Source organism: Schistocerca nitens, chromosome 8, assembly GCF_023898315.1.
Source record: "Schistocerca nitens isolate TAMUIC-IGC-003100 chromosome 8, iqSchNite1.1, whole genome shotgun sequence".
Taxonomy (NCBI): Eukaryota; Metazoa; Arthropoda; class Insecta; order Orthoptera; family Acrididae; genus Schistocerca; species Schistocerca nitens.
The window spans coordinates 586,545,986-586,570,907 of record NC_064621.1 but is presented as its reverse complement, the minus strand read 5'-3'; the positions used below and the strand labels follow the sequence as shown (position 1 = coordinate 586,570,907).

Genomic DNA, 24,922 nt, shown 5'->3' with positions numbered 1-24,922 from the left:
TTAGTAATATAAATTAAACATGAATCAGAACGAATAGTCTAATTCGCATTGTAAAAATCACAAGAGGGACGACCGATTCATTGTAACAATCTCAAAGAAATTTCATTCACCCACGAAACAGATGGCGTCATATAAGACCGAGTGTTGAGTACTGCCCGTTGCACGTCAGTTCCCTGTTGTTCGGGTCTCAGTCGCAGTTCTTAAAATACTATTGTATAAAGAAGGTAGGCTGTGTGGAGAAGACAACGATTGCTTCTATCGTCATATCAAGGGTAAGACCAGTGTTTTTAGTGAAAATAGTGTCAATAGATGTCTTTGTACAGTAGAACTGTGACTGACGCCTGAACGACAGGGAACTGACATGCATCGAGAATAGAAAATAGTGCACTGATAATGGCTAGGCAAAAAAAAAAAAGATTGCTGCGCTCTATAATTTATATGTCAGCTATCTATCGTGTAGTGTACTTCTCTGCTGAATGTCCGTTACTAATACTTTCATTTACTTAATATATTACGCATTTATTATTTTGGGGCAGCCACCAAACCACCAAAAGCCAAAACTAAATAAACAAATGCTATTTTGTCGAAAACTGATACATCGAGACTGTGGCCGTAAACGAAATGTATATTGATTCTTTCACAGAAAAAGACAGCAACCAGCTAGTATTAATAAAAAAATTTATTTAAGTAAATATCACCGTAACCTGTTTCGTTTCGACAGGTTTATCTTTAGACGTCTGCTTACAAGATGCACATTTGTTTGAAGTTTACACAAGTTTTGCTCTTTATTCCATCTTCTTGCGAAATATTCTTGGGATGATGGTGCCCTACGCTTAAAAATGATGTTGACCTATTTAAAAGTAACTGTACTTCACAACGATCTAACGCAAACTGCCTACTGGCTTCTGTCTCGGGTTCTTCGGCCGACGTTCATCTAATGATTTTTCTGACGTTTCGCCAGCATGAGTGGCTGGCATTGTCAAAGCTTCACCCTCCATTGCCGGAGGTGAACTGGAGCCGAGCTCGCGGGCGCAGACTATATGTACCTGGCGCGCCAACGTCCGAGGGCTTCTCCGCGGTCATTTCCGGTGCGGTTCTCCTCTTGCTACCTGCGACGGTCGTTCGCTGCAGTACGGGAAGCCAGGATCCGTTTACCTTAAGGCTTTCCTCTTTCTTGTTCAAACTATTCGCGTGTTTTTGTATTTCCACAGCTTCTCTGAACAAGCGCGTGTGATAGTGCTTCTCTACAGCCAGAACTTCCGTGTCGGCGAATTTTATTACGTGGTCGGTCTCATTCAGTGCGTGCTCTGCCACGCCCGATTTCTCCACCTGCTCGTGGTGAGACATGCATGGAAGAGCTTTCTGATGTCTTGCGGGAAAATGGAACCGATGTGCTCCAGAGCGTCACTGAGTGGCACTTTCGTAAATAACGAAACAACATCAAAGCTGACCAGGATGTCGTTTGGTGCAAGTTTCAGTTTCTTAAGCTTCTCAATGAAATGTCCTGAGTCCTTAATGTATGTGTCGGTCTTCCCCACGTGTGGCTGGAGCAGAGATGCCAAGAGTTTTGCCAGTTTATATGACGGTGATCCAGGAGCGCTAACGATCGGTCTCAGTGGAACGTTGTTCTTATGGATCTTGGGTAATCCATACAGCCGAGGTGGTAGGGCTTCTGTGTTGCGCAGGTTTCTCTGTATGTCCGCCGGCAGAGAAGACGCCTTGTCGGGAACATACCGTATACCATGCACATGCGGAAAAGTTTATGTCGGAATGACTGGACGATCCATTAACACCAGGATCAAAGAGCATAAACGACATTGCAGGTTGGGGCAGGTGGAGAAATCGGCCGTGGCAGAGCACGCACTGAATGAGACCGACCACGTAATAAAATTCGCCGACACGTAAGTTCTGGCTGTAGAGAAGCATTATCACACGCGCTTGTTCAGAGAAGCTGTGGAAATACAAAAACATGCGAATAGTTTGAACAAGAAAGAGGAAAGCCTTAAGGTAAACGGATCCTGGCTTCCCGTACTGCAGCGAACGACCGTCGCAGGTAGCAAGAGGAGAACCGCACCGGAAATGACCGCGGAGAAGCCCTCGGACGTTGGCGCGCCAGGTACATATAGTCTGCGCCCGCGAGCTCGGCTCCAGTTCACCACCGGCAATGGAGGGTGAAGCTTTGTCAATGCCAGCCACTCGTGCTGGCGAAACGTCAGAAAAATCATTAGATGAACGTCGGTCGAAGAACCCGAGACAGAAGCCAGTAGGCAGTTTGTCAACAAGTGGCCACGAAAGCCTCAACAATTTTGTGATCTAACGCAACGTAAACAAATATTTAAGAGTGGTGGTAGTCCTAGTACATATGTCGAAAGTTCCGCGTAGTTTTGCTATGATGTTGTAGGCTTGTATTCATGAAACACTGTGGAGCACTTATACGATTTGTATGTACCCACACTGCGCAAAGCATCACACTCAAACACTCTAAAAAGTTTTTTCCACATGGTAAATCTACACAAATATGCGATGTCACAAATAAAAGAGTGCCATAAAAATTCTGTCTGAGAAGTATTATAATATATAATTGGTCTGACAGTACAAAACTTATAAAGAATTAACATTACCTTTGTGCATTTAGCAAGCATTATTACGAAATCGACAGATGTAGCAATCAGTTTGTTAGGGAACATTACTTAATTATATTATGGGAATACTTTGGTGCACAGAGGAACGTCACAAGTAGTGAGAAATAAATTAAATATAATGACAATAGAAATTATGTCTACATATGATGAGGAATCAAAAGTATAAATTAATTTAACAATTGTATTTATGTGTGACTGAGCAGGCTGCTATATTTTGGTGTAGTGTTCTCATTTGATTACTGACTGCATGTTGTTGTCGAAGAGAGTAATGCTGATTAATGTTTTAAACTGGAATGTAGGTGAGTGAAATTTTATACAAAAGCTGGATTTTATAGTTCAATCTGTTCTTTGAGGAGATGAAGTGGTGTTTTGCTTTTATATAAATGTAATTTGTAAAACCTTCACTTACGAATAGCTAGCAGCTGAAGCGTAAGGTTTGTGTGGAAATTTATACTTAAGGAAGAATAAATTCTTATACAAAAGCTCGAGTATATAGAACTCAGTTTCAAAAATTGGCCCTACTTCTATATAAGACAAATCGGGAGAAGTCTTACATACGATATGTTTGAACAACCCACCAAAATCTGCATTTCTAATGCTTACATCTCTCAACAGACATGGGGTAAAAAGCACTGAAGATGCTGAGGAAGGTAGCCCTATGAATGAAGTTGCAGAGGCAGAAATATATTTACATAAAAGCAATGAAAAGACAGAGTTAGCCAATGCAGCCTTTCTGCCAAATTTCATTCATCTACTTTCCGATTTAAAACATATGTGAACACTGCTTAGTTTGACAGCAACGTAGAATCAGTAGTCCAATAAAAACACTACACTAAAATATAGCACCTAAAAGAAAAACTGTGTCGACAAGAAAAAACCGGTTTCGGTCAGTTTTTGACCATCCTCTGATCCACATATCGTGATGGTAGTCTGTAGCGGTGAATGGAGCAAGTGTTGTAACTCCACGAAATTCAACTCTTAGAGTGACAACATCCACTCCAATCACTGCCACCTCCAACCAGCATGGTATGAGGGTCTGAGGATGGTCAAAAACTGACATGCCGGTTATCATCAAAATAAATGTTTTTGCGGTTAAGACTTTGTGTCCATTTTTGAAATACTTTTTGCCCAACCACTGTTTTCCAAGAAAAGCGTTCTCAAAAATTATCAAAATATAGCAACCTGTTCAGTCACACATTAGTATAACTGTTAAATTCATTTTTTATTACTTCAACTACCCATCAAATGTTAATACAATTTCTGCTGTCATTGTATTCATTTATTTCTCACTACTTATGTTCCGTGTGTGTACCACAGTATTTCAATAATATCATTGAAGTAACATTTGCTAACAGACTAGTTGCAACATCAGTTGACTTTTTAATTAATGTTCAATGAATGTTAAATACACAAAGGTTACGTTCATTCTTTACAAATATTCTACTGTCAAATCAGTGTATAAATTGTAGTATCTCTGAGGTAACAGTGACCGACTGGGAAACTTCAACTTCATGAATTTAACCGCGCTAAACCTTACAGCAAATTCCGTAACTCTATTGCTGCACCATAGCAGACCAACGATTCACTGAATGTTAAATGCACAAAGGTTACGTTCATTCTTTATAAATATTCTATTGTCAAATCAAAGTATATATTGTAATATCTCTGAGGTAACACTGACCAACTGGAAAACTTCATGAATTTGACCGAGCTAAACCTTGCAGCAAATTCCGTAACTCTGTTGCTGCACCACAGCAGAAAAATGATTCATAGCAAACAGCTTACATACAAATACCTCAATCACGACACTGTGGTAGTGCACAACAGTTCACAATGAGGTAAACCAGAAATTTGAGTTCCACAGCTTGCAGTTCGTGGTAAGATTAGTGTTCAGTAACTTACAAGGTAAGTAGAGAGTAAAATGGACATCAGAAAGTGATAATTAAAGCCACTATAAAATACACAAATGGTATTCAGGGTGAATTATTGGAATAATAACAAGCGGTGAAGGTGGCCCAGGCAAACAGCTCGCTTCCATCTGGGGCCACCATGCTGCAGAGTGTACCAGGTCACACCTCGTCCCAAAAGAACAAGTACATTTGACGTACAACAAGTGACATAGCTCTACCAAGACTCCATCGCGTCATTTAGATCACAAGTCATGCCGAGCACGGAAGTATGCAGGCTGCCCATACCCGAGTGAGAATGAGGTCTGCCACTTGCACCTAACGGAGTCGGTCGTCAGTGGTACCACGACTGCGCCTGCATCCCTTGCTGACTCTGCGCGCAACTGCACAGATAAACATTGACCGATGATGACCTCAAGTCACAGCCATGGGCCAGAACTTCAATGTTTCGCTTCATGGGCTGACTCCGTGTAAGCGCCTCAACTTAGCACCAGAATATCCCGCCCCAAATTCCACGGCAGCGCCACCAGAGTGGACACTGTCAAACCGAGATAAAATCAGACCGAGCTGTCGCACTATCGCATACGTATATTTTCCCAACAACGCACATTCCGTGTTTCAAGCAAGTTTTATAATTAATGTGTATGTAAAATAAAAAAGCTTCAAATTTTTGACATTATCCGCTTACTTGAGGACCATATCAATTAGGATCTGAGGAAGGAATTTTTCAATAGCAACTGTTTTGTATGCATTGTAATGTGTTCACCAGGTTCTGACTTCGCCAGCTGTAATCTGGAGCCTAGAAATGAATGTCGTCACAAAGATCCTCCAGGTACGAAAGTCTAGCGGTATGGAGCGGATGTGACTCCTGTGAATATCAGGGACCAAAGACTTGCACAATAAAAGCTAGACCAGTAGAGCAGAAAAGTGGACACGTCAGCAACATATTGAGCATCCTGATACCGTATAAACTGAAATCAACCAGAAATAATGAAGAGACGCTTTAAGAGAGGAGCTCTTTTGACATGTGTATGTGACCGTTTCTGTGGAGAAGACGTCTTACGTGTCAGATGCAGAAGCCGTTGTTTAGAAAGGGCCTGAGTTTGCCAATCAGATGAATGGACATGTCGATAGTAAGCTTTGCAAAGGCTAGCACAGATATTGTCCGAGTGTGTGAGACACTATGGAACAATTTTCGCTACTAGGGCTGAGGGAAGACACGTGAAATACAGCCCAAACGTCCCTCAGTACTCTACAGTCATTAGCCAGTCATATCAGACTCCTGCCTGATACGTGTTACAAACCGGACACAATAGGAAGGACCAGGCCCCTTTACTTTTTTCTTTTATCACTCGTTTATTAGAGAAATACACCTTTTAAGACAAAATTTAACTACATGAAATATTGCTCCCAGTAAAGGTTAACATAGGTAGTGACAAAACTTAGTTCTCGTAAGGGTTTCTTCTGCCAACAAATTTTAAGGACGCAATGTAAGGTTTATATCAATTCAGCTCAAACACGTAGCTACTGATTGAATCACGACACAGACACTTTAACAATTTTTGCAACAAATAGCGTGAATTTGTACTCACAGTAACCAACTAATCAACAGCCTTGCCATTGAATAAGTAATAGGCCATTTGGAACGAATTAGCAACACCCAGCAACTAGGGGAGTTAATACCAACAGTCTTTAAATGTCTTGCTCCCCATTAAATAAACAAACTTACAGTAATTAAATGAAAAACAAATCAAACATACTACGCTCCACCCAAACTCTTCAGTGGAAGCCAAGCCAAAATGAAGATTCCATTAACTGACTATCACTGAAGTCACACTAAAGCTCATCTCTGTGTTTCCAGACACACATGGGGCAAACTTATACAAGATTTTGAAGGGAGCACATCAGTAAAACCGGTAGGAGGGCTATCTCGTGCCACTGAAAATTAAGGTACTAGACCGGGGCACAAGGTGGTATACAATGAGGTTGCCTTAGTGCTATACTGCGCTCCAAAATATTAATTCAAATGGCCAATTCACAATTAAGTACACATAAACGAGCATTAATAAACGAGGAGTGACACCAGGTCGCTCGAAGGGATGATAACATTTCATTGAAAAGACGAATGCTGAAGGCGGCAGTAACATCAAACACCTTCTCCGAGTTTTAATCAGGAGTCACTTCCCATTATGCAAGTACCAAGTACCAAGCACAAGGAAGGAACCCCAAAGAGAAAATTTAAATAAAACCCCCAAAAGATTATAAAGGGCAGGGAACCCCAACTATTTAAATTTAAAAGAATTAGCTCTCCCCAAAGGCAGTGTAAACGCTAAGGCCCCACTTAAGAGGCCACCAAAATTGGTTACGAAAGTCTTATACATTTGCTCCTTTTCTTTAAAAGAAACACAAGGCTGCTTAACTTCTGCTGGACGTCCGATATGGCTCGTGTAAGATACACCAGGCAGCAACCCAAGCTAGGCGGTCTCAAGGCACGGCGAGCAAAATCAGGAGATCAGAGAGGCAGGCCTTCTGCACGACAGGGGATGGGACTTCCTGTCACATCTGAACTGCATTCAGTTAATGCTGGAAATAGATCTGTAATCGTTGATTAACGACTTGTGCTCTCTCAGTTACCTGTGCGTCACTGTTATGTCTGTCTGACAGTAATAATAAATTTAACATTCAATGGGCCCACAGTGTCGAAGATACCTCTTAGAGACCCTATGTAACAGAATCCATATTGCTGCTATAGTAGTTTAATGTTTTTATTGTGGTGGATCCATTTCGGATAGATCGCCGTCTCCAGTCCATCTGTGATATTTACTTAATATTGTTTTATGTTATTATTGAATTTACGGATATACGATTTGCGTACTTACATCAATATGTTGTCTATGGTTGCTGTCACTCTGTATCGTATTACGACGTGTTGATTTAGGACTTTGACGTTAGTAGCTGCTTTCTGGTTTTCTGCTGCTGCTAATCGTCCTTTCCCGTAATTTTAATAATCTGGCGTTTTATCATCAGATTTGACAGTCTGACAGTTGTGACTGCTGACCAAAGAGGCTATATCGCTACATTTCCTGTAATGTGTTGATGTTTGACAGTTGTGACTGCTGACTAAAGATGCTATATCGCTACATTTTCTGTAATGTGTTGATGTTATCATTTTGGGCTGCGTGTATGATCTTTGTGAGCGATGAGTCCGTATATAGTTGTTTGTGTCCATCCATTATATTTTAATAGGAATTCTACAAAATTTTCAATGCATTCCTGGAATCTATACAAACGTCTATTCACAGACTCATCGATTACGATCATACATAAGTCCAAAATGATAACATGAACACACAATAGCAACCGATCTTAAGTGAACATTTCATAAAATTACAAGGCTTGTAATGAAACATCCCTGCAGATTAAACTGTGACCTTGAATAGGACTAGAGCATTGAATCAGCTTTCACAGACCAAGCGTTTTAAGATACCACGAGTTGTATCACTGTAAAAATGCCCATTCACAGTTTAACTATTATCAACACATTCTTAAAATTTTGTACGTTAAGGAGATAAAGAATTTATAAAAAGAGCTGTACTAGTCAACATTTTAGTGTCCAAAAGGACTTAACATTTTGTAAACAAAATAATTTGATTTTAATTTCTTCTTCTGCAACACTACATTTTTGCAAGTTTGATACCTTGTAGAGAAGCACAACCTTAAAAGTTGCCACGTTTCGCTTACAGCAACCGTCCGGGTTTAATTCCACTAGTTAGCCAAGAGTGCCACTTGAAAGAAAGAAAGGATTTCAACGAATGTCCGATATGGCGGTATTTTCCATTTGTTAATAGGTTGAAGAAAGTTTCAGAATATCTGGTCTTACTAACTTGATGCTGCCGCCGCTGAAACAGCTGGTCTATTGTATAACTAATCACCAATAGAGGGCAGCCGACGGCGCGGCGATAATACAAGGGGCATCTGGGAATCCTCGTCTACGCGACCACAAATTGATCTCATAAATTTATTCTGTATAAAAGTTGAACTCTTGTTTGCACTCAGGGTCTATGTTGTGAGAAAAAGTCAAGGACAGATTACGAAATTTGTTTTTTTTTAACTTTTTCTGGCAGTGATAAAGTACAGACTTTTGGTTGTGGAAAATACGTTGTTTAGCTAAGATTGTTCCAAAGGGTATTTTTAGGTTATGAACCCTACTTACACATCATTACCACTTTAAAAAGTGTGTTGTTAATAAAATTTAATAAAAAGCAATGAAAATTATTTTTTTCTTAATTTTTTGTGCTGGGTATAGAGTATCACTCTCCACCTCCCTTCCTTGGTAGTACAGGTTATGGATAACACTTTGGTATTGCTGGGGTTAATGATATTCACTGAATCAAATTTAGATTCGCATAGACAGGGAATATGATGGTACGTCACGTGTAAATTGTAATACAAAGCATATTAATATTTGTGACAAATTTGTGTGCTTCTCACTTGTAGCGGGAGCCACTGTAGTGTTTATGCTGTCAGCTGAGAATGACTGAAGAGGTTCAGGTGGATCCGATTATTTTAAAATTGAGTTTTGCTAAATATTAACGCAAGAGTTGAGTTACTTCTTCCTTGGGTTTTCTGTAACTTCTGAGAGTTTGAAGAAAAATGGTTCAAATGGCTCTGAGCACTATGGGACTTAACTGCTGTGGTCCTCTAGAACTTAGAACTACTTAAACCTAACTAACCTAAGGACAGCACACACATCCATGCCCGAGGCAGGATTCGAACCTGCGAGCGTAGCGGTCGCGCGGCTCCAGACTGGAGCGTCTAGAACCGCTCGGCCAGCTTGAAGATTTCAAGTAATCGTGGTGTTACGGTTTCCCTTGACTTCCTTCTACTTAATCAGATTATGATAATTATTTCAAGGCTTGGCAGCTACTTAAAGTTAGCGAACATTAGGTGGATTACGTTACTGCCCCTCACGTGTTGTGTCTCCCGGAAACGATAACGCGATATCAGTGCTCTCGGGTATGGTGTTCAATCTGGTGACATTAACACGTAATCCAGGAGGAGGTGTGTCACAAACTTTAAGGTGAGTTACGACCTTCTGCTGTAAATTAATTTTTTTGTTACAGGCACTATTCAGGCACACCTCATGACCTACAGCCCACTTTCCTCCACCTTCCAAACTGAACCTGTGACAGCAGGCTGTGGGTCGTGCCTGAGGAGTTTAGATGTTAAGTACAATTACAGTCGAAAATCAAGGTTCTGTGTTCGAGTCGCGGAGGAGCACACAAATATTCTGGAAGTTTTAAAACAACGCACAATTCAGTGCAGAGTGAAAGGTTCGTTCTCAAATTGATTGTAATATACTCTATTGATGTTAAGCAGCTGATACACCTTGTCATGGTCAGTCCGGCTCTTCCCCCCCCCCCTCCCCCCTCCGGAGGTTCGAGTCCTCACTCGGGCACGGACGTGTGTGTTGCCCATGGCGTAAGTTAGTTTAAGTTAGATTAAGTAGTTTGTAGGTTTAGGGACCAATGACCTCAGCAGTTTGGTCCCATAAGACCTTACCACAAATTTCCATATTTTTAAGCAGCTGACACACCTAATCCTTTTATTTATTAAAATCACAACAATGTTTGCATTCAAGTGCTCTTGTCTTATAATTAATAAATGAAATGGCAACATCAACCGAACTGCTAATGACCTGCCTTTAAAAAGATTCCGTCATCATAGCATTAGCCCTCAGTGTGCGATACAACAAGATGTCTCTCGCCACGTATGTGGCAACCAGCGTGGGGCTGAGAAATTTATCATTACAAAATATACTACTTTCGTTTTCCTCACATGTTCCATATTATCAACGATATCCGTACTACGGGTGTATGGAACGAACAATATATCTAGTCTAATATCTGATTTTAAAATGTATGTAATATTTAAATTATCAATCCTCTTTCCGGATCAACATCGGTTTGTATAATTAAATGCGTTGCTTTTCTAGCCTTACAGTGTTTTCTCAGTTGTACGTATGGTAGGACGGCCTCCCTGTGGACTGCCATCACATTGTGTGTGCATGCCAAGCGTAGCTGAAATGAGGACAAAGTTTTCAGTATTTTAAACCTACTGTTCTTTAACAGTTATCCCTGTTGCAATAACTATGCACGTGGCTTCGTTCTCTCCAAACAGCGCTAAATAGTATAATGTTTCATCTTTAACTCATAGCAGACGGCAATCGAAGGACTCTGAAGACCTGAAAGATATTAGTTCTGCACGTCATCTGTTTACACCAGAAATCTGAGCTCTTAGGCATTTTAAGCGTCTTTGTATTTATATGCCAGACTTTCTGTAGAATCTTCACCATTGAGCTTAAATAGAATAATAGTTATTTATTAAGAGCAGTTAAATTTATCATTCAAAATCATAACTATTCGCCTTATAAAGCAAGAAAGTGCGAAAACTGTAAAAATCATTGTCATTTTTGAGGGTACTGCTTCGTTACAGTCGCAGGTTCGAATCCTTCCTCGTGCATGGATGTGTGTGAGGTCCTTAGGTTAGTTAGGTTTAAGTAGTTCTAGGTTCTAGGGGACTGATGACCTCAGAAGTTAAGTCCCGTAGTGCTCAGAGCCATTTGAACTATTTTTGAGTCTTTCGCATGCAGCACATGTAATGAGGGCACCTGGCATATGTTGCTTGGCGTTTTCCCGTAGGAACAGGGTGTCGTGCAGTTGTCATGACCACAGTAAAGTGAAATATGTCTTTTAGCAGTGATTTCTATTTACCGACATAGATGTATGGTATATGATCTGGCACTGAAACTGGCATCGCGTAACTGGCAAGCAACTGAAATTTTAATCATGCTACAGGGAGCCCTTCGTAAATACTTCGTGGCCAGCAGTGTTAGGTATCTTTATAATAGGTAGTTTAAATCGTGGTAGAGAATACGCCTACTTCTCTTGTTGCAGATGTCTACATACTCTTCACAACGCATTTCATAAGATATTTTAGGGGATTTGAATAAATTCGTCTATCGTTACTACTACACGCGAGACACGATAATTGGGTGTGGATGCACTACCTGTCATCCTGGGATGGAGCAGCGGTATTACACTGGACTCGCATTTGATACAAGTTAGCTTCAGATACCTTCTCGAACATCGTACTTAACTTTGTCCGTCGTTTCCCTCAATCTCTCGAGGTGAATACTGTGTTGACCCTCAAAACGACACACATCACGTCCTCGTTATTCCCCAGCCCGAGCATGTGCGTCGTCTCCAATTAACATCGCGGGAATGGTAATCTCTATTGTTCCTTCCTTCCTAATGTCACAGTATAGAAAGGTTGCTGAATAACAGACCCCGACAGCTGACAGGGGATTCAGCGAAGCTTCAGAAAACTGCTGAAAAAGGAACGTGCATACAAAATTAGAATTTTAAGAACATTACTTTGACATTACCAATTATAATACATAAAGGTTGAAAGGAAAACAAAGTTCTCTGAACGAAAATCTCCGTCTCTCTTGAATTCGATATCGGCGAGTTGTTAACGTAATGGTTCGCTATTCCTTCCGTCCATTATCATGCTTCACAGTATGTGTATACGACCCCTAAGCGTTTCTTAACCATATTCTCATGAAAAATGTAAGCTGGAGGAAATTTTCATTTAGATGTCGTGAATTTTTCCCTTGTCCCCACTAATCCCCTTGCACGTATTGAACTATTACCGAGTGGTAATCCAGTCTACTGTGCTCTACATAAGCTGATACGCCACAGACAGCAATCATCAAAGATAAAATCAAAAACTTTAGCGAATTATAACACTGATGATAAATAACAATTTTGAATGTCTCCTCAAGAGAAACTCATGTCAAACAGCTATATCAGCAGAGTTCACAAGAGACAAATCTGTTAACATTCGTACCAGCGTCATTAAGTTAAATCAAGATACAAAGTTAGGAACACACCCGCTTAATGAAGAGACGGAGAAAAAGAGGTGATATGCTATAACTTTAATCCGATCCATGAAACGTTCTCGTATACCGTAATTGGCAGAGATTGCCAGGGATCCTAATTCCACAGTTGGTGTGGTGCACAGCTTAATTGACCACCAATTTTGTTTGCTATTGTATGGTTGCAGTGTTAAGTGATGACGCCTAGGAATAATTAACGGACAGATATACTCAACAAAATTTATTGTCTGTTACAGGAACATGGGCCAGCTGGGAAGAATGGTGGACGTATGATGGAATTTCAGGTAAGCGTGTCACCAATTGGAGCACTACATTTAGATTCCAAATGGTGTGTTAAAGTTGTTACTGTCTCTGCGACATCAGCGTCACTTAGCCTGTTATGATAATGTTGATGAACTGTCATTCTCTACTAGAGCAGAAGTTACGATAAGGAGATAATTCTACACCTCGTGACTAAACTGCGCCTTACGATCACACTCATCTTTTGGGTAAAATACCTCTGCGTCTTTAGAGTTTCACTCACTCGCCGTGTTTAATGATATTTATATCATAAATAGCTAACACTCTGTACGCTGTGATCTGTTACACAGATGCTAACTAATAACAATTCACGATGTCACGCTAGGAATTCCTCAGTGTAAGCCCGCAGACTAGATGTATGACCTATGTAATGGCAGCTTATGCTAGCCGTGTTTGTTTTTCCTTCTAGTTTCCACTGCGTCGTGAAATATGTTCAGTAAATGCTACTGCTATAAATTTAGAAGAAAAACTTCAGCCAACGCTTCACTAGCCCAATAATTATCATTATACACACAAAAATGAAAAAAATGCTCGTTTTCGATAACGCAAATATGGAATCGTTTTTCAAAACATTTGTTGTTAAGTAAATAGACTATTGTAATGTTGAGAGACGTTTCATTTGACTATACACGATGTAGTGATAGTATTGATAATGAATCAGTGCGTAAAATTTAATGAAAGGTGCACAGAAAGTGAATGGTGATTAAGTTACTACGAATTACCTAGAAAAAATTGTAATCTGTCTCGTACATAGAAGCTTATTCTGCTCTGTAAATTTTAATATTTGGGAATTTTATGCAGGCATCTACACACATATTCTGAAGGGCATTATACGCTGCTTGATGGAAAGTACCTTTTACCACAACTAGTCATCCCAACTCCTGCTCCATTTGCCAGAGAGAGAAAACTTAGAACTTACACGCTCCGTATGAGTCATAATTTCTTTTATCTCCTCTTTTCCGTCTTTACGCGAGATATATGTTGATAGCAGAAGACTTTCTCTGCCATTAGTCGCATATGCCGATCTTCTAAATTTTCTCTACTGTGTTACGTGAAAAGAACCTTCCAGGTTTTCCCATTTGAGTTCACGAAGTACTTCCGTAATACTCGCATGTTGATCGAACTTACTGCTAACAAATCTAGCAGGACATCTCGGAATTTTTCAGTGTCTTTTTCTTAATCAGACCTGGTGGGAATCCCAGACACACCAGCGGTGGTCAAGGTTGGTTGGTTGGTTTGGGGAAGGAGACCAGACAGCATGGTCATCGGTCTCATCGGATTAGGGAATGATGGGGAAGGAAGTCGGCCGTGCCCTTTCAGAGGAACCATCCCGGCATTTGCCTGGAGTGATTTAGGGAAATCACGGTAGTCAAGGATGAGAGTGCTTTATTGATGTGCTACGTTTTCGAACACTTCTACCAACAACCCGAAATCCATTATTCGCCGTCAATAACACTGCCATTACGTGCTCGTTCCAGTTCGCATCGCCCTGCAACTTTAGACCAAGATGTTCGACTTACAATTCTCTGTGTCTAACAACACATCTCTAATTTTGTATTCAACTGCAGCGTCGTCAGAAAAGAGTAGCAGTTTTCTGCTCACCTTACCTTCTTCTTCTTTCTTCTTTATTGTCGCCTGTCCCACGTCACTTAGGGTCGTCGTTCATCTTCAGGATCCTTCTCCTCCATAGTACTCTATCCATTGCCTCTTCCTTCTTCCATCCTTCCTCCCTTAGGTCCCCGGATATCTTACCCTTCCACCTCATCTTCCGTCTTCCTCTCCTTCAGTCTTTATATCTTCAACTCTGTTTCCGATGTACTCTTCCCCTTTTCTTTGTAAGTGTCCGTACCACCTTAGTCTGCTCTCTTGTATCTCTTTTCCCCATGGGTCCCACTTTCACAGCTCCTCTAACAAATTCAGTTCTGATCCTGTCCTTCCTTGTTACCCCACACATCCACCTCGCCATCCTCATTTCCGCCACTTTCATCTTCCTTTCCTGGGCTACTGTGATTGGCCATGTCTCTGTCCCGTATATCATAGCAGGCCTTACCACCGACTTGTACACTTTCCCTTTCAACGCAATGCTCACCTTCTTGTCACACAACACTCCACTCAGTTTCCTCCAGTAGTTCCAACCGCAATTCATTCGGTGTTGTATCTTGCTTTCCAGTCCCCTGTCCCTCTGTATGTACGAACCCAGGTATTCAAATTTGCAGAATGATTTCAGCTCATCATCCTGGATCTTGCAAGACCTCATCTGTACATCCTTCAGTGCTAAATATTCTGACTTTGTCCTGCTAATTTTCATTCCTCTTTTTTCTAGTGCTCACCTTGTGAGTCAGATCATTTACGTTTGTAGTGAACAAGAGCAGCTCTAACATATTTCCCTCGAGTGCTGCTGACGATATCCTTTTCTTTGACGAACACTCCCCATCATATGGTACATAGTTCTGTAAATTAAAAAGAATTCGAACCGTTCACGTATCTCTGAACGTTTTCCGCATGCTCGGAACTTTGTTAACAGTCTGCAGTCGGGCAACCTGTGAAACGCCTTTTGGAAATCTAGAAATATGGAGTTTTCCTGTTGATCTTCATCCATACACCGTGTTACATCATGAGAAAAGCGCAAACATCTCATATACGAGCTGTTGGCCTTCGTTTCCCACGTGTCGACAACTTTTGCGTTTGAGGCGTCGCTGAGCCCGAGGCTGACGTCACAGGCGCCACGCTTTTGCACCACGACAGAGGAAAGTTGTAGACGCCTTTGAACCAGTGGGAGACATTTAAGAGGTTTCAAGGAAGTTACCCTTTTATTTTGGTGCGCAGTGTAGAGTCTAACATTTATTCCAAGTGTGGCGAGGTAACGTCACCTTTTAGGCAATCGACACATGTTAGTCACTATCAGGCAGGCTCCTAAGGTACTTGTGATTCCTCTGGTTTTTAGGCAGTGCTTGAATAGAACAAAGAAGTGACATGTTTGCAAGTTAGTGGACGTACATTGGTTGTAAGCTCCGTAGTCTTGATAACTGCGTTGTTAATATGTATGTGGTTTCATACCGTCTTACTGCGTCTGAGAACGCATTTCAAGTGTCACCCATTTATTCTGATTTGTTGATACATTTGTTCCAGCTTGTTAATGCGAGTACGTCGTTGAACTCAGCTCTAATTCTATCTTTTGTAGTGAAAGATAAGCCTACTATGACGTATGGCTCAAAGATGGTGACGCAAGATTCTTGCAAAACGATATCATTCGCCTTTCTAACATAGATGAACAACTGTCGGGGTTACCGTCCCAATATTTTGTCACAACAGGTGTACCGTCTAGATGAACCAATACTTGTTGGAGAAGACTTGTTGGAGAAGTAAGTAGCTAAATGTTTCCGAGTGTCGTCCCGTAGAACATCACAAAACTGATGTTGCTCCGTAAGGAATTTGTGATTTAGATATTTACTCCTCATATGGAGAGATGACTTGTTGGCCTCGTTTAACAGCTTTGTTTGAGGTCCAAGAAATTCTCGAAGACAAAATATTGTTTTCAGATTATTTTGATACGAGAGACATGAGATCTTCGGCCTGTAGTTAGACATTAATTGCATTTCGTTTGATTTGCAACGCTCGTTTATCTTTTCATCTGTATGGTACTGACAATATGCTCACAACCGTGAACACTTAGATAGTGTGCGCTTTATATCTTGTTTGGTAACGCACACTTTTTTTCATACATGGGGAATACTGTCAACAACAGCATTGCTCACTTTATGCTCCGTCCTCAAGATTGCGTTCTGTGTTGCTCGCTTCTGCTTGATGTTTGGTTTTCTGACAGTGATGGTTGAAAGTAAACAGTAGTACATTGTGTGTGGAATGCGGTAGGGAGCTGGTGTTGCATGGTAGGATACTGGGCCATAATTTTACTAACAAATTTAATAAAAAATAAAGAACTCCATTGACGCTTTAAAAAGATTCAAAATATCTCGGCAGCTCCCATCAGACTTTATTAGTGACTTTTTCTTCTGCAAGCCAGACAAAAGCTCTAAAATAACATCTGAGAAAAAAATTTAATAGCAGAATCGTAAGAAAAAATTTTTGACTGATGACCAAACAGTTTAGTTTCTTTACTTCACAAACGAACCAACCAAAAATTTTCTAGAATCCAAACATTAAATTCAGGGCTTAACATAGATGTTAAATAAGATCAACAATGTGGCATTTAAAAATATATTCCAGATTTAAGCTCTAGGAACCTGCAGAAGTGATTATCAAGCAATTAACATCCGGTATCCACTGGCAAGTAACACGGATCACATGTAATTAGGAAAAAACATGCAAATCCAAATAAATACACTAATGACAAGCGTACATGAAATATAATCAAAGGTCCAGACAAGGTGCCCATGTAGGGCCAAAACAACTTATATCATTTGTTTATGAATAACACACTACCTTGTCTGGTAGCTGAATTTTTAGGCTCTCGCTTTAGTATAGTTAACAGAGAGAGCAACCACTTTAGGACTCAGTTGCCTTGCTCAAGATTCTTTCAACGGAACTCACAGTACAAGACACATGTGCATTCAAGCTACCTTGTAATATACACTGAACGGCCAAAGAAACTGGTCCGCCTACCTAATATCGTATAGGTACCCCACGAGCACGCGGAAGTGCCGCAACACGACGTGGCGTGGAGTCGACTAACGTCTGAAATAGTGCTGGAGGAAACTGACACCATTAATCCTGCAGAGCTCTCCATAAATACAAAAGAGTACGAGGGGGTGGAGATGTCTTCTGAACAACACGTTGCTAGGCATCCCAGATGTGCTCATTAATATTCATGTCTGGAGAGTCGGGTGGCCATCGGAAGTGTTTAAACTCAGAAGATTGTTCCTGGAGCCACTCTGTAACAATTATGTCGCATTGTCCTGCTGGAATTACCCAAGTCCTTCGGAATGCACAATGGTCGTGAATGGATGCAAATGATCAGATACGATGCTTACGTACATGTCACCTGTCACAATCGTACCTAGACGTATCAGGGGTTCCATACCACTCCAACAGCACACGTCCCTCACCGTAATAGAGCCCCCACCAGCTTAAACAATCCCTTGCTGACATGTATAATCCGTGGATCAAAGAGGTTGTCTCCATACCCGTACAAGTCCATCAGCTCGATACTATTAGAAATGAGACTCGTCCGACCAGGCAATATGTTTCCACTCATCAACAGTCTAATGTCGGCGTTGACGGCCCCAGGCGAGGCGTAAAGCTTTAAGTGGTGCAGTCATCAAGGGAACACGAGTAGACCTTCGGCTCCGAAAGCCCTTATCGTTGATGTCTCGTAGAGTGGTTCGCACGCTGACACTTGTTGATGGCTCCTGCATTGAAACCAGCAACAATGTGCGGAAGGATTGCACTTCTGTCTCGTTGAACGATTCTCTTTAGGTGCCGTTGGTCCCGTTCTTGCAGGATCATTTTTCGGCCTCACTGATGTCGCTGATTTGATGTTATACCGGATTCCTGACATTCACGGTACACTCGTGAAGTGGTCGTATGGGAAAATCCCCGCTTCATTGCTACCCATCACTCGGGTGCCGACTATAACACCAAGTTCAAACTCACGTAAATCTTGATAACCTGCCATTGTAGCAGCAGTAACCGATCGATCAACTATCCCAGACACTTGTTGCCTCATATAGGCTTTGGTGACCGCAGGGCAGTGTTCTACCAGTTTACATATCTCTGTACTTGAGTACGCATTCCTATAACAATTTCTTTGGCGTATCCGTCAAGTTTATAAGACCAAAAGGCACGTGAGAAAATTAGAAAAAAGCAAGCAGTGCGTTGAAGTCACGTTTATGTACCGTTTAATCTAGATACGGTCTCGCGGCCGGGAGAGCGGTGTGCTGACCTCATGCCCCTCCATATCTGCATCCAGTGACACCTTCAATGCTGAGGATCACACCGCGGCCGGTCGGTACCGTTGTGTCTTCACGGCCTGTTCGGGTGGAGTTTAGTTTTGTTTTGTTAATGTTTATAACGCCAATTAACGCGGACAAAACCTGGCAAGAGGCATCCACATCGTAATACGACTTAAATAAGACCACTTCAAAGACTCACAGACGGTGATAGATGAGCGGGATGGCAAGTAAGAGAACGACAATTTCACACATAAACTATAATGGTTTCGACTGTAACTGAATGCTCACCACGATTCCCAGTAAGTAGGAACATAAATCAACAACAGCCCGATAAATGGCTGCAATAGGGTGCATATATCCACCAGTCGCCCTTGTGTTCATTCCCTTGGTACTGGCTCACAAGATACCAAATCGGCACCACAGTGGTCACAGGCTTCTTCCGAATTAGCCAAATCCGAGTACCAGTAGGCGCCCAAGCAACACACGAAGTAACTTCTACTTCGGACAATCTCCACTGATCCGGCCCACACGGAACATCACGTAATCCATTCTGACTACCATTCCAAATGCACAGCGAGTCGAGGATCTTACCGGCTGCGACGTCACACAAAGCCCTCGTCACACAAAGCCCTCGACACCCGATCTCTGAGCGATGGCACTTAAATCGACCTAATTCGTCGCTGTGCTTCCCTCTGGAGGCGAGAAATCGCTGCACCACCGGCAGTGATGCTGCCAAACAGAGCACCACGATGTACTCTCACGGCAAAGGGGTTCCCGGGTTCGATTCCCGGCGGGGTCAGGGATTTTCTCTGCCTCGTGATGACTGGGTGTTGTGTGATGTCCTTAGGTTAGTTAGGTTTACGTTATAGGGGACTGATGACGATAGATGTTAAGTCCCTTAGTGCTCAGAGCCATTTGAACCATTTGAACGGCAAAGGGTGAGTGGCACAGCGACGTGAGCCGTTACCATAGTGACAGGAGCAACCACGTCACAGTACGTTCGGATGTTTGTAAGGCGCCTGTGATGGACTGAATGTGTGTTATGGCGACTGCGTATTACAGGCTTTTTCCATGTTGTGGACGTATTTTCACAGGATCAAACCGAATAAATAGTGAAGCGTTCGTTGTGAGAAACTATTCAGTAAATATTCCTAAACAGCCTTTGAAATTTTGTCTGTGGAATATTTGTGCACCATGTGTGTGCCAGTAACAAAGTGGAAAAAAAAATCCTGCCCTAGTGTTGTATGTGAAGTGTAATCTCTCACATGTGAAGAACATCTATCACCACCGCTTGAATACAGTTTTATCGCAATTAATATACCCGCCCGCAAAAGAGAGACAGTTGTTTTTTTAAAAAATGAAGCGCGCGTCAGACTGTAAGTGCACGGATCGTGCGTTCAAAGCGGCGCTGTGTTGATTAATGGCGGATGTGCAATCAATTGCCCCGTGTGCGGAAAACATGCGTAGGCCTGTTTATTCTTCGCCGGGAACAAAAGCTCGCAACGGGTCCGCACGACCGATATGCTGCCGCCTGCGACACCAATCGGCACGCGTGTTTTACACGGGGCGTTCGCACGGGAAACTGTAAATAGCCGTTTTTATTCTGCCCTTTCTCCCGCACCGGAGTCGCTGGCCTGACATCTATGGTGTGTTAAAATGAGCAGCAGTTGTCGAAACAGCCCCCGGGGCTGCGGTTTTTCCGCAGATGTCACGCACAGGTTTTGCTCCCGTGCAGTATCGACTGATGAGGTAGGGAGCTCATATGCATCAAATAACGCTTTCACAACTGAGATACGTTCGTTTTAAAGTACGGTAAACGAAACAACAACCCGGGCTTTCCGCGAACATCCCGGGAAGGGCGACATCGATAGGCCTAAAATGTTGCAAAAATGCTTACAAAACTGGAAAGCCGAAAACAAGTTGAACAATGAATTACGTGAAGAATGATAGATTTACACAAGGAAAATAAATTCATTTCTTACTTTTTTTTTGCTTATTTGTAGCACATTGACACCTTAAAACGTTTACACCACACGTCACAACATTTCATCAATAAAATTAAATAATAATGTTAATAATAGTTATCTCAACATCTGGGAAACTGAGGAAAATCCATACAGCCGGTCCTCCACATCGATACCGTTACTTCATAACAAAGACGATAAAATGTGAAATTTCTTCCACTCAATTAGGCCGTATGGTACAGCAAGCGTATGTGGAATATTTGAATTAAAAAGAGTGTTGGTTGCAACGTATCCTTTTGTTAACAATGTGTTTGGGCCTTCGTGGGACATCTTCAAATTATCTAGAACAATAACAAGTAACCAAATATTAGGGTGTATTACTAGCTTGCACAATTCTAAATGTAAGATATTGTTACTGAAGTGAATTTTTTTTTCTTTTACAACACAGTTATTTAATAAGACGGCTCTGTGCTAGAATGAACCACGTGTCCAATCAGAGGGACCGGCCAAGACCTTTTTCTTTTCTAACATTTTAAAAACCATAATAAAGCCCTATGCTATACTTCCGTTACAGGACACTATATTATTTGTTTTCACTAGGTCTCTGTGGTTCATTCGTTCCTAAGTCTAGCAAAGAGGTTTTATGGTTGTTAAAATGCTGGAGAAGGTCTCGGTGTGTCTTCATGCTTCAGTCTAGCACATAGCAGTTTTATTGTTTTTAATATGTTTTAACAGAAAAATGTTAAGGTCAACAACCACTGGTTATTCACATTTATAATCCTGCAATCTAATACTGTTCCCTAATTTTTGCTTCTTTGCTATCTCTGTAAGTGATCTGAAGGACGTAAACAACTGTTGAGACATTAATAACCTACAATATTCTTTCGGAAGCGCTTCAGGCTAGGGGAGAGGAAACAACTGGACTCACAGAAGGAGGAATACGAAAGAGGATTCAGGAATGGACGCTCGTATACCAAACAGGTCATGATAGCCTCTCTTACCCAAATTGTAGAGATAGTAAATTCGTATTCATCCTCATAGTTTCCAAAAAAATATATATTTCAGTTGAACGAACATCTCATATCGAAATCCTCGAAGAGTTTTCTTAGTAGGAGAACAAGGACTACTGTCCGACACAGTGAACTGACAACATCTCCAAAGTGAAAATTGTGGATGAGATTTTAGGTACTTCTCATATCATAACACGAGTAATAGATATACATATATTACTCAAGTCCTGATTTCAGAAGTATCTAAAATCTCGTCCACAAATTTCACTTTAGAGATGGTGTCAGTTGACTGTGTCGGACGGTAATCCTTGCTCTGCTACCTAAGAAAGTTTTTCCAGGATTTCGATTATATTATATACGAGGTGCGGCTAGAAAAAACCGGACTGATGCTGGAAAAAACATTTATTTACAATTATTTACAATTTCATGTTATCTCCTTCAATGTACTCTCCTCCTCGGTCTCTACACCGCTCCATACGAATTTTCCACTGTTCATAGCAATGCTGCAAATCATTTTCGGTAAGTCCATACATTACTTCCGTCGCTTTTTTTTTACTGCTTCAACAGTCTCAAATCTAGTTCCTTTCAAAGCTGACTTGACTTTAGGGAAAAGAAAAAAGTCACAGGGGGCCAAATCAGGTGAGTAGGGTGGATGATCTAAGATGGGAATGTTGTGTTTTGCCAAAAACGTCTTCACTGACAACGCACTGTGAGCTGGGGCATTGTCTTGGTGAAGGATCCATGACTTTTTTCTCCACAAATCGTTCCGTTTTCTCCGTACTCGCTCACGTAGGGTAGCCAGGACGCTAATGTAGTAATGCTGATTCACTGTTTGTCCCCCTGGTACCCAATCAATGTGCACAATCCCTTTGATGTCAAAAAAAAAAACAATCATCATTGCCTTGAATTTCGATTTTGACATTCTTGCTTTTTTTTGTCGTGGAGAACCAGGAGTTTTCCAATGCATCGATTGGCGTTTAGTTTCGGGATCGTAAGTAAAAAACCACGATTCATCGCAAGTAATAACATTTTGTAAGAAGGTGGGATCACTTTCAATGTTTTCCAGGATGTCAGAACAAATCATTCTTCGGCGTTCCTTCTGTTCAATTGTGAGACACTTTGGAACCATTTTTGAACACGCTTTGTTCATGTTGAAACTTTCATGAAGAATCTGCCTAACACTTTCCTTGTCAACTCCTGTTAACTCAGACACGGTTCTGATTGTTAAACGGCGATCTTGTCGAACAAGTTTACCGATTTTTTCAATGTTTGCATCAGTTTTTGCTGACAATGGTCTGCCAGTGCGAGTGTCATCACTGGTGTCTTCGCGGCCATCTTTAAATCGTTTAAACCACTCAAACACTTGTGTTCGCGATAAACAATCATCGCCGTACACTTGTTGTAACATTACAAACGTTTCACTTGCAGATTTTCCTAGTTTGAAACAAAATTTGATGTTAACACGCTGTTCTTTCTGTACACTCAATATTTTCCGACGCACAGACAAAACGTCAACTACTTAAAACAGACGCCACGGGCATACTGAGTGCAGGAGGCAGATGAAACTCGAGCAGTAGGCGGAGCGAGAGTCACGTGACAGGCCACGCGACTTTCAGCCTTATTGCATTCGTTTTATTGTTTCACCAGTACTAGTCCGGTTTTTTTCTAGCCACACCTCGTATATATGCGGAACAGTTTCAGTGTATTAGAAATAACAGCCAACCAGTTGCAATATACAAGTTTACTAAACCTTGCCTTGCTCTCGACACTCTTAAAACCAGTTTCTTCAGAAGATATTGTGTGTAGGAACAGATATTATCTACATCACATGCTGGAGTCATTTCCAGTACAGGTGCGTGTCATTCACTTAATCACCATTTAAAATATATGACTTAAAACTAGTCTCCACTGCCTAAAAACTTTTTAATGTATGTATACATTCCACCACAAAACTGGAGAAGGATTGTCAGCTGCCATTTCTGGATACATCGGTCAAAAGAACAACCGAAGATCACAGCCTGTATCTAAAACCAGCACACAATTATTTATACCTGTCAGCTGGCAGATTCGTCGCCCAGTGCAAAAGAGTGTAGTTACGAAGATACTGGTTCGCGGGACACATTACCGTGTCAAATAAACTCCGTTTAACGTCAGAAATGGATACATGGTCAATCAGATTAGCAAGGCTCATCCAGGAACTCGGGCACGTCATAGAGAGGAAGAACAACGTGAAGCAAAGACTGTGGCTTACCTGCTGGCTCTTTTTCTGCCTAGATCTGCAGGGTTCTCATGACACGTAACACAAAGTTTGTGTTCTCTTCAGCTACCAAAAAATGGGACTACCGGAAGATACGGAAGCTGACCGTGGTTAACGAAAATCAGGAATTTATAATATATTTTTTACCGGTGCTGTATACAGTACATTGACCACACCATTAGGACGGTGGACATTACATGGCAAGAACATCAGAGGTACACCTGGCTGAGACAAGGAATTCCAGGGGAACAATTACTGAACTACATATAAAAAAGTAAATTAGTTACAAACTACGAGGTGCACACACTTTATTCAACATGTAAACGTCACTACAGGTATTAGGATTTAGGTTATAAGATGTTCGATATGGCTGCCATCATTGGCATTGCACACCATTCAGTCACCCGTTGAGGGTGAAGAGAATTCTCGATGGCGAAATGCGAAATGCGGATTCTCAATGCCCCAAATGCGCCAATTTTGGTTATTGACAAACCCATCCAAATGAAAGTTTGCTTCGTCGCTAAACCAAACCACATTCGCACACTAGTTCCCATCATGCCCCGCTGCCAACCGTGCAATTGGAACATTCCTAACGCAAACTGCTCAGAAGTTATGACGATTTCATTTCATATAGTTCAACAGTTCTCATCCCGTAAATCAGCCATTGACGAGCTCTGCCTGAAACCCAGTCATGCCTCGATGTTCTAAAACACGAGGGCGCTGGCATAGACCCCCACAGAGTCACAAGACAATCAATAGAGATAAAGCTGGAGGAAAAGCTTTGAAACCACATACACAATAAAAAATGCACATGAGTTAATAACACTCATCAAAGATGTAAAAGTCCCCGTAGAAGCTAGATTTGCCTCATTTGATATTACCAACCTGTTCACAAATATATCCGTGAAAGATACAATTGAAATTATTAGAAAAAACCTCATCACACACAAAAAACTAACCATACCAGAGATTA

The 24,922-nt window shown here is 41.4% G+C and overlaps 1 protein-coding gene across 1 annotated transcript in view; it reads left to right on the top strand.

Moving 5' to 3' along the window:
* The window catches only part of LOC126199176 (carbonic anhydrase-related protein 10-like), a 938,705-nt gene that overhangs the window by 385,700 nt on the left and 528,083 nt on the right, over positions 1–24,922 (top strand). Inside the window, exon 2 of the mRNA XM_049935947.1 lies at positions 12,746–12,793. Coding sequence (XP_049791904.1) covers positions 12,746–12,793 — 48 coding nt within the window. The remainder of the gene's footprint in view (positions 1–12,745; positions 12,794–24,922) is intronic.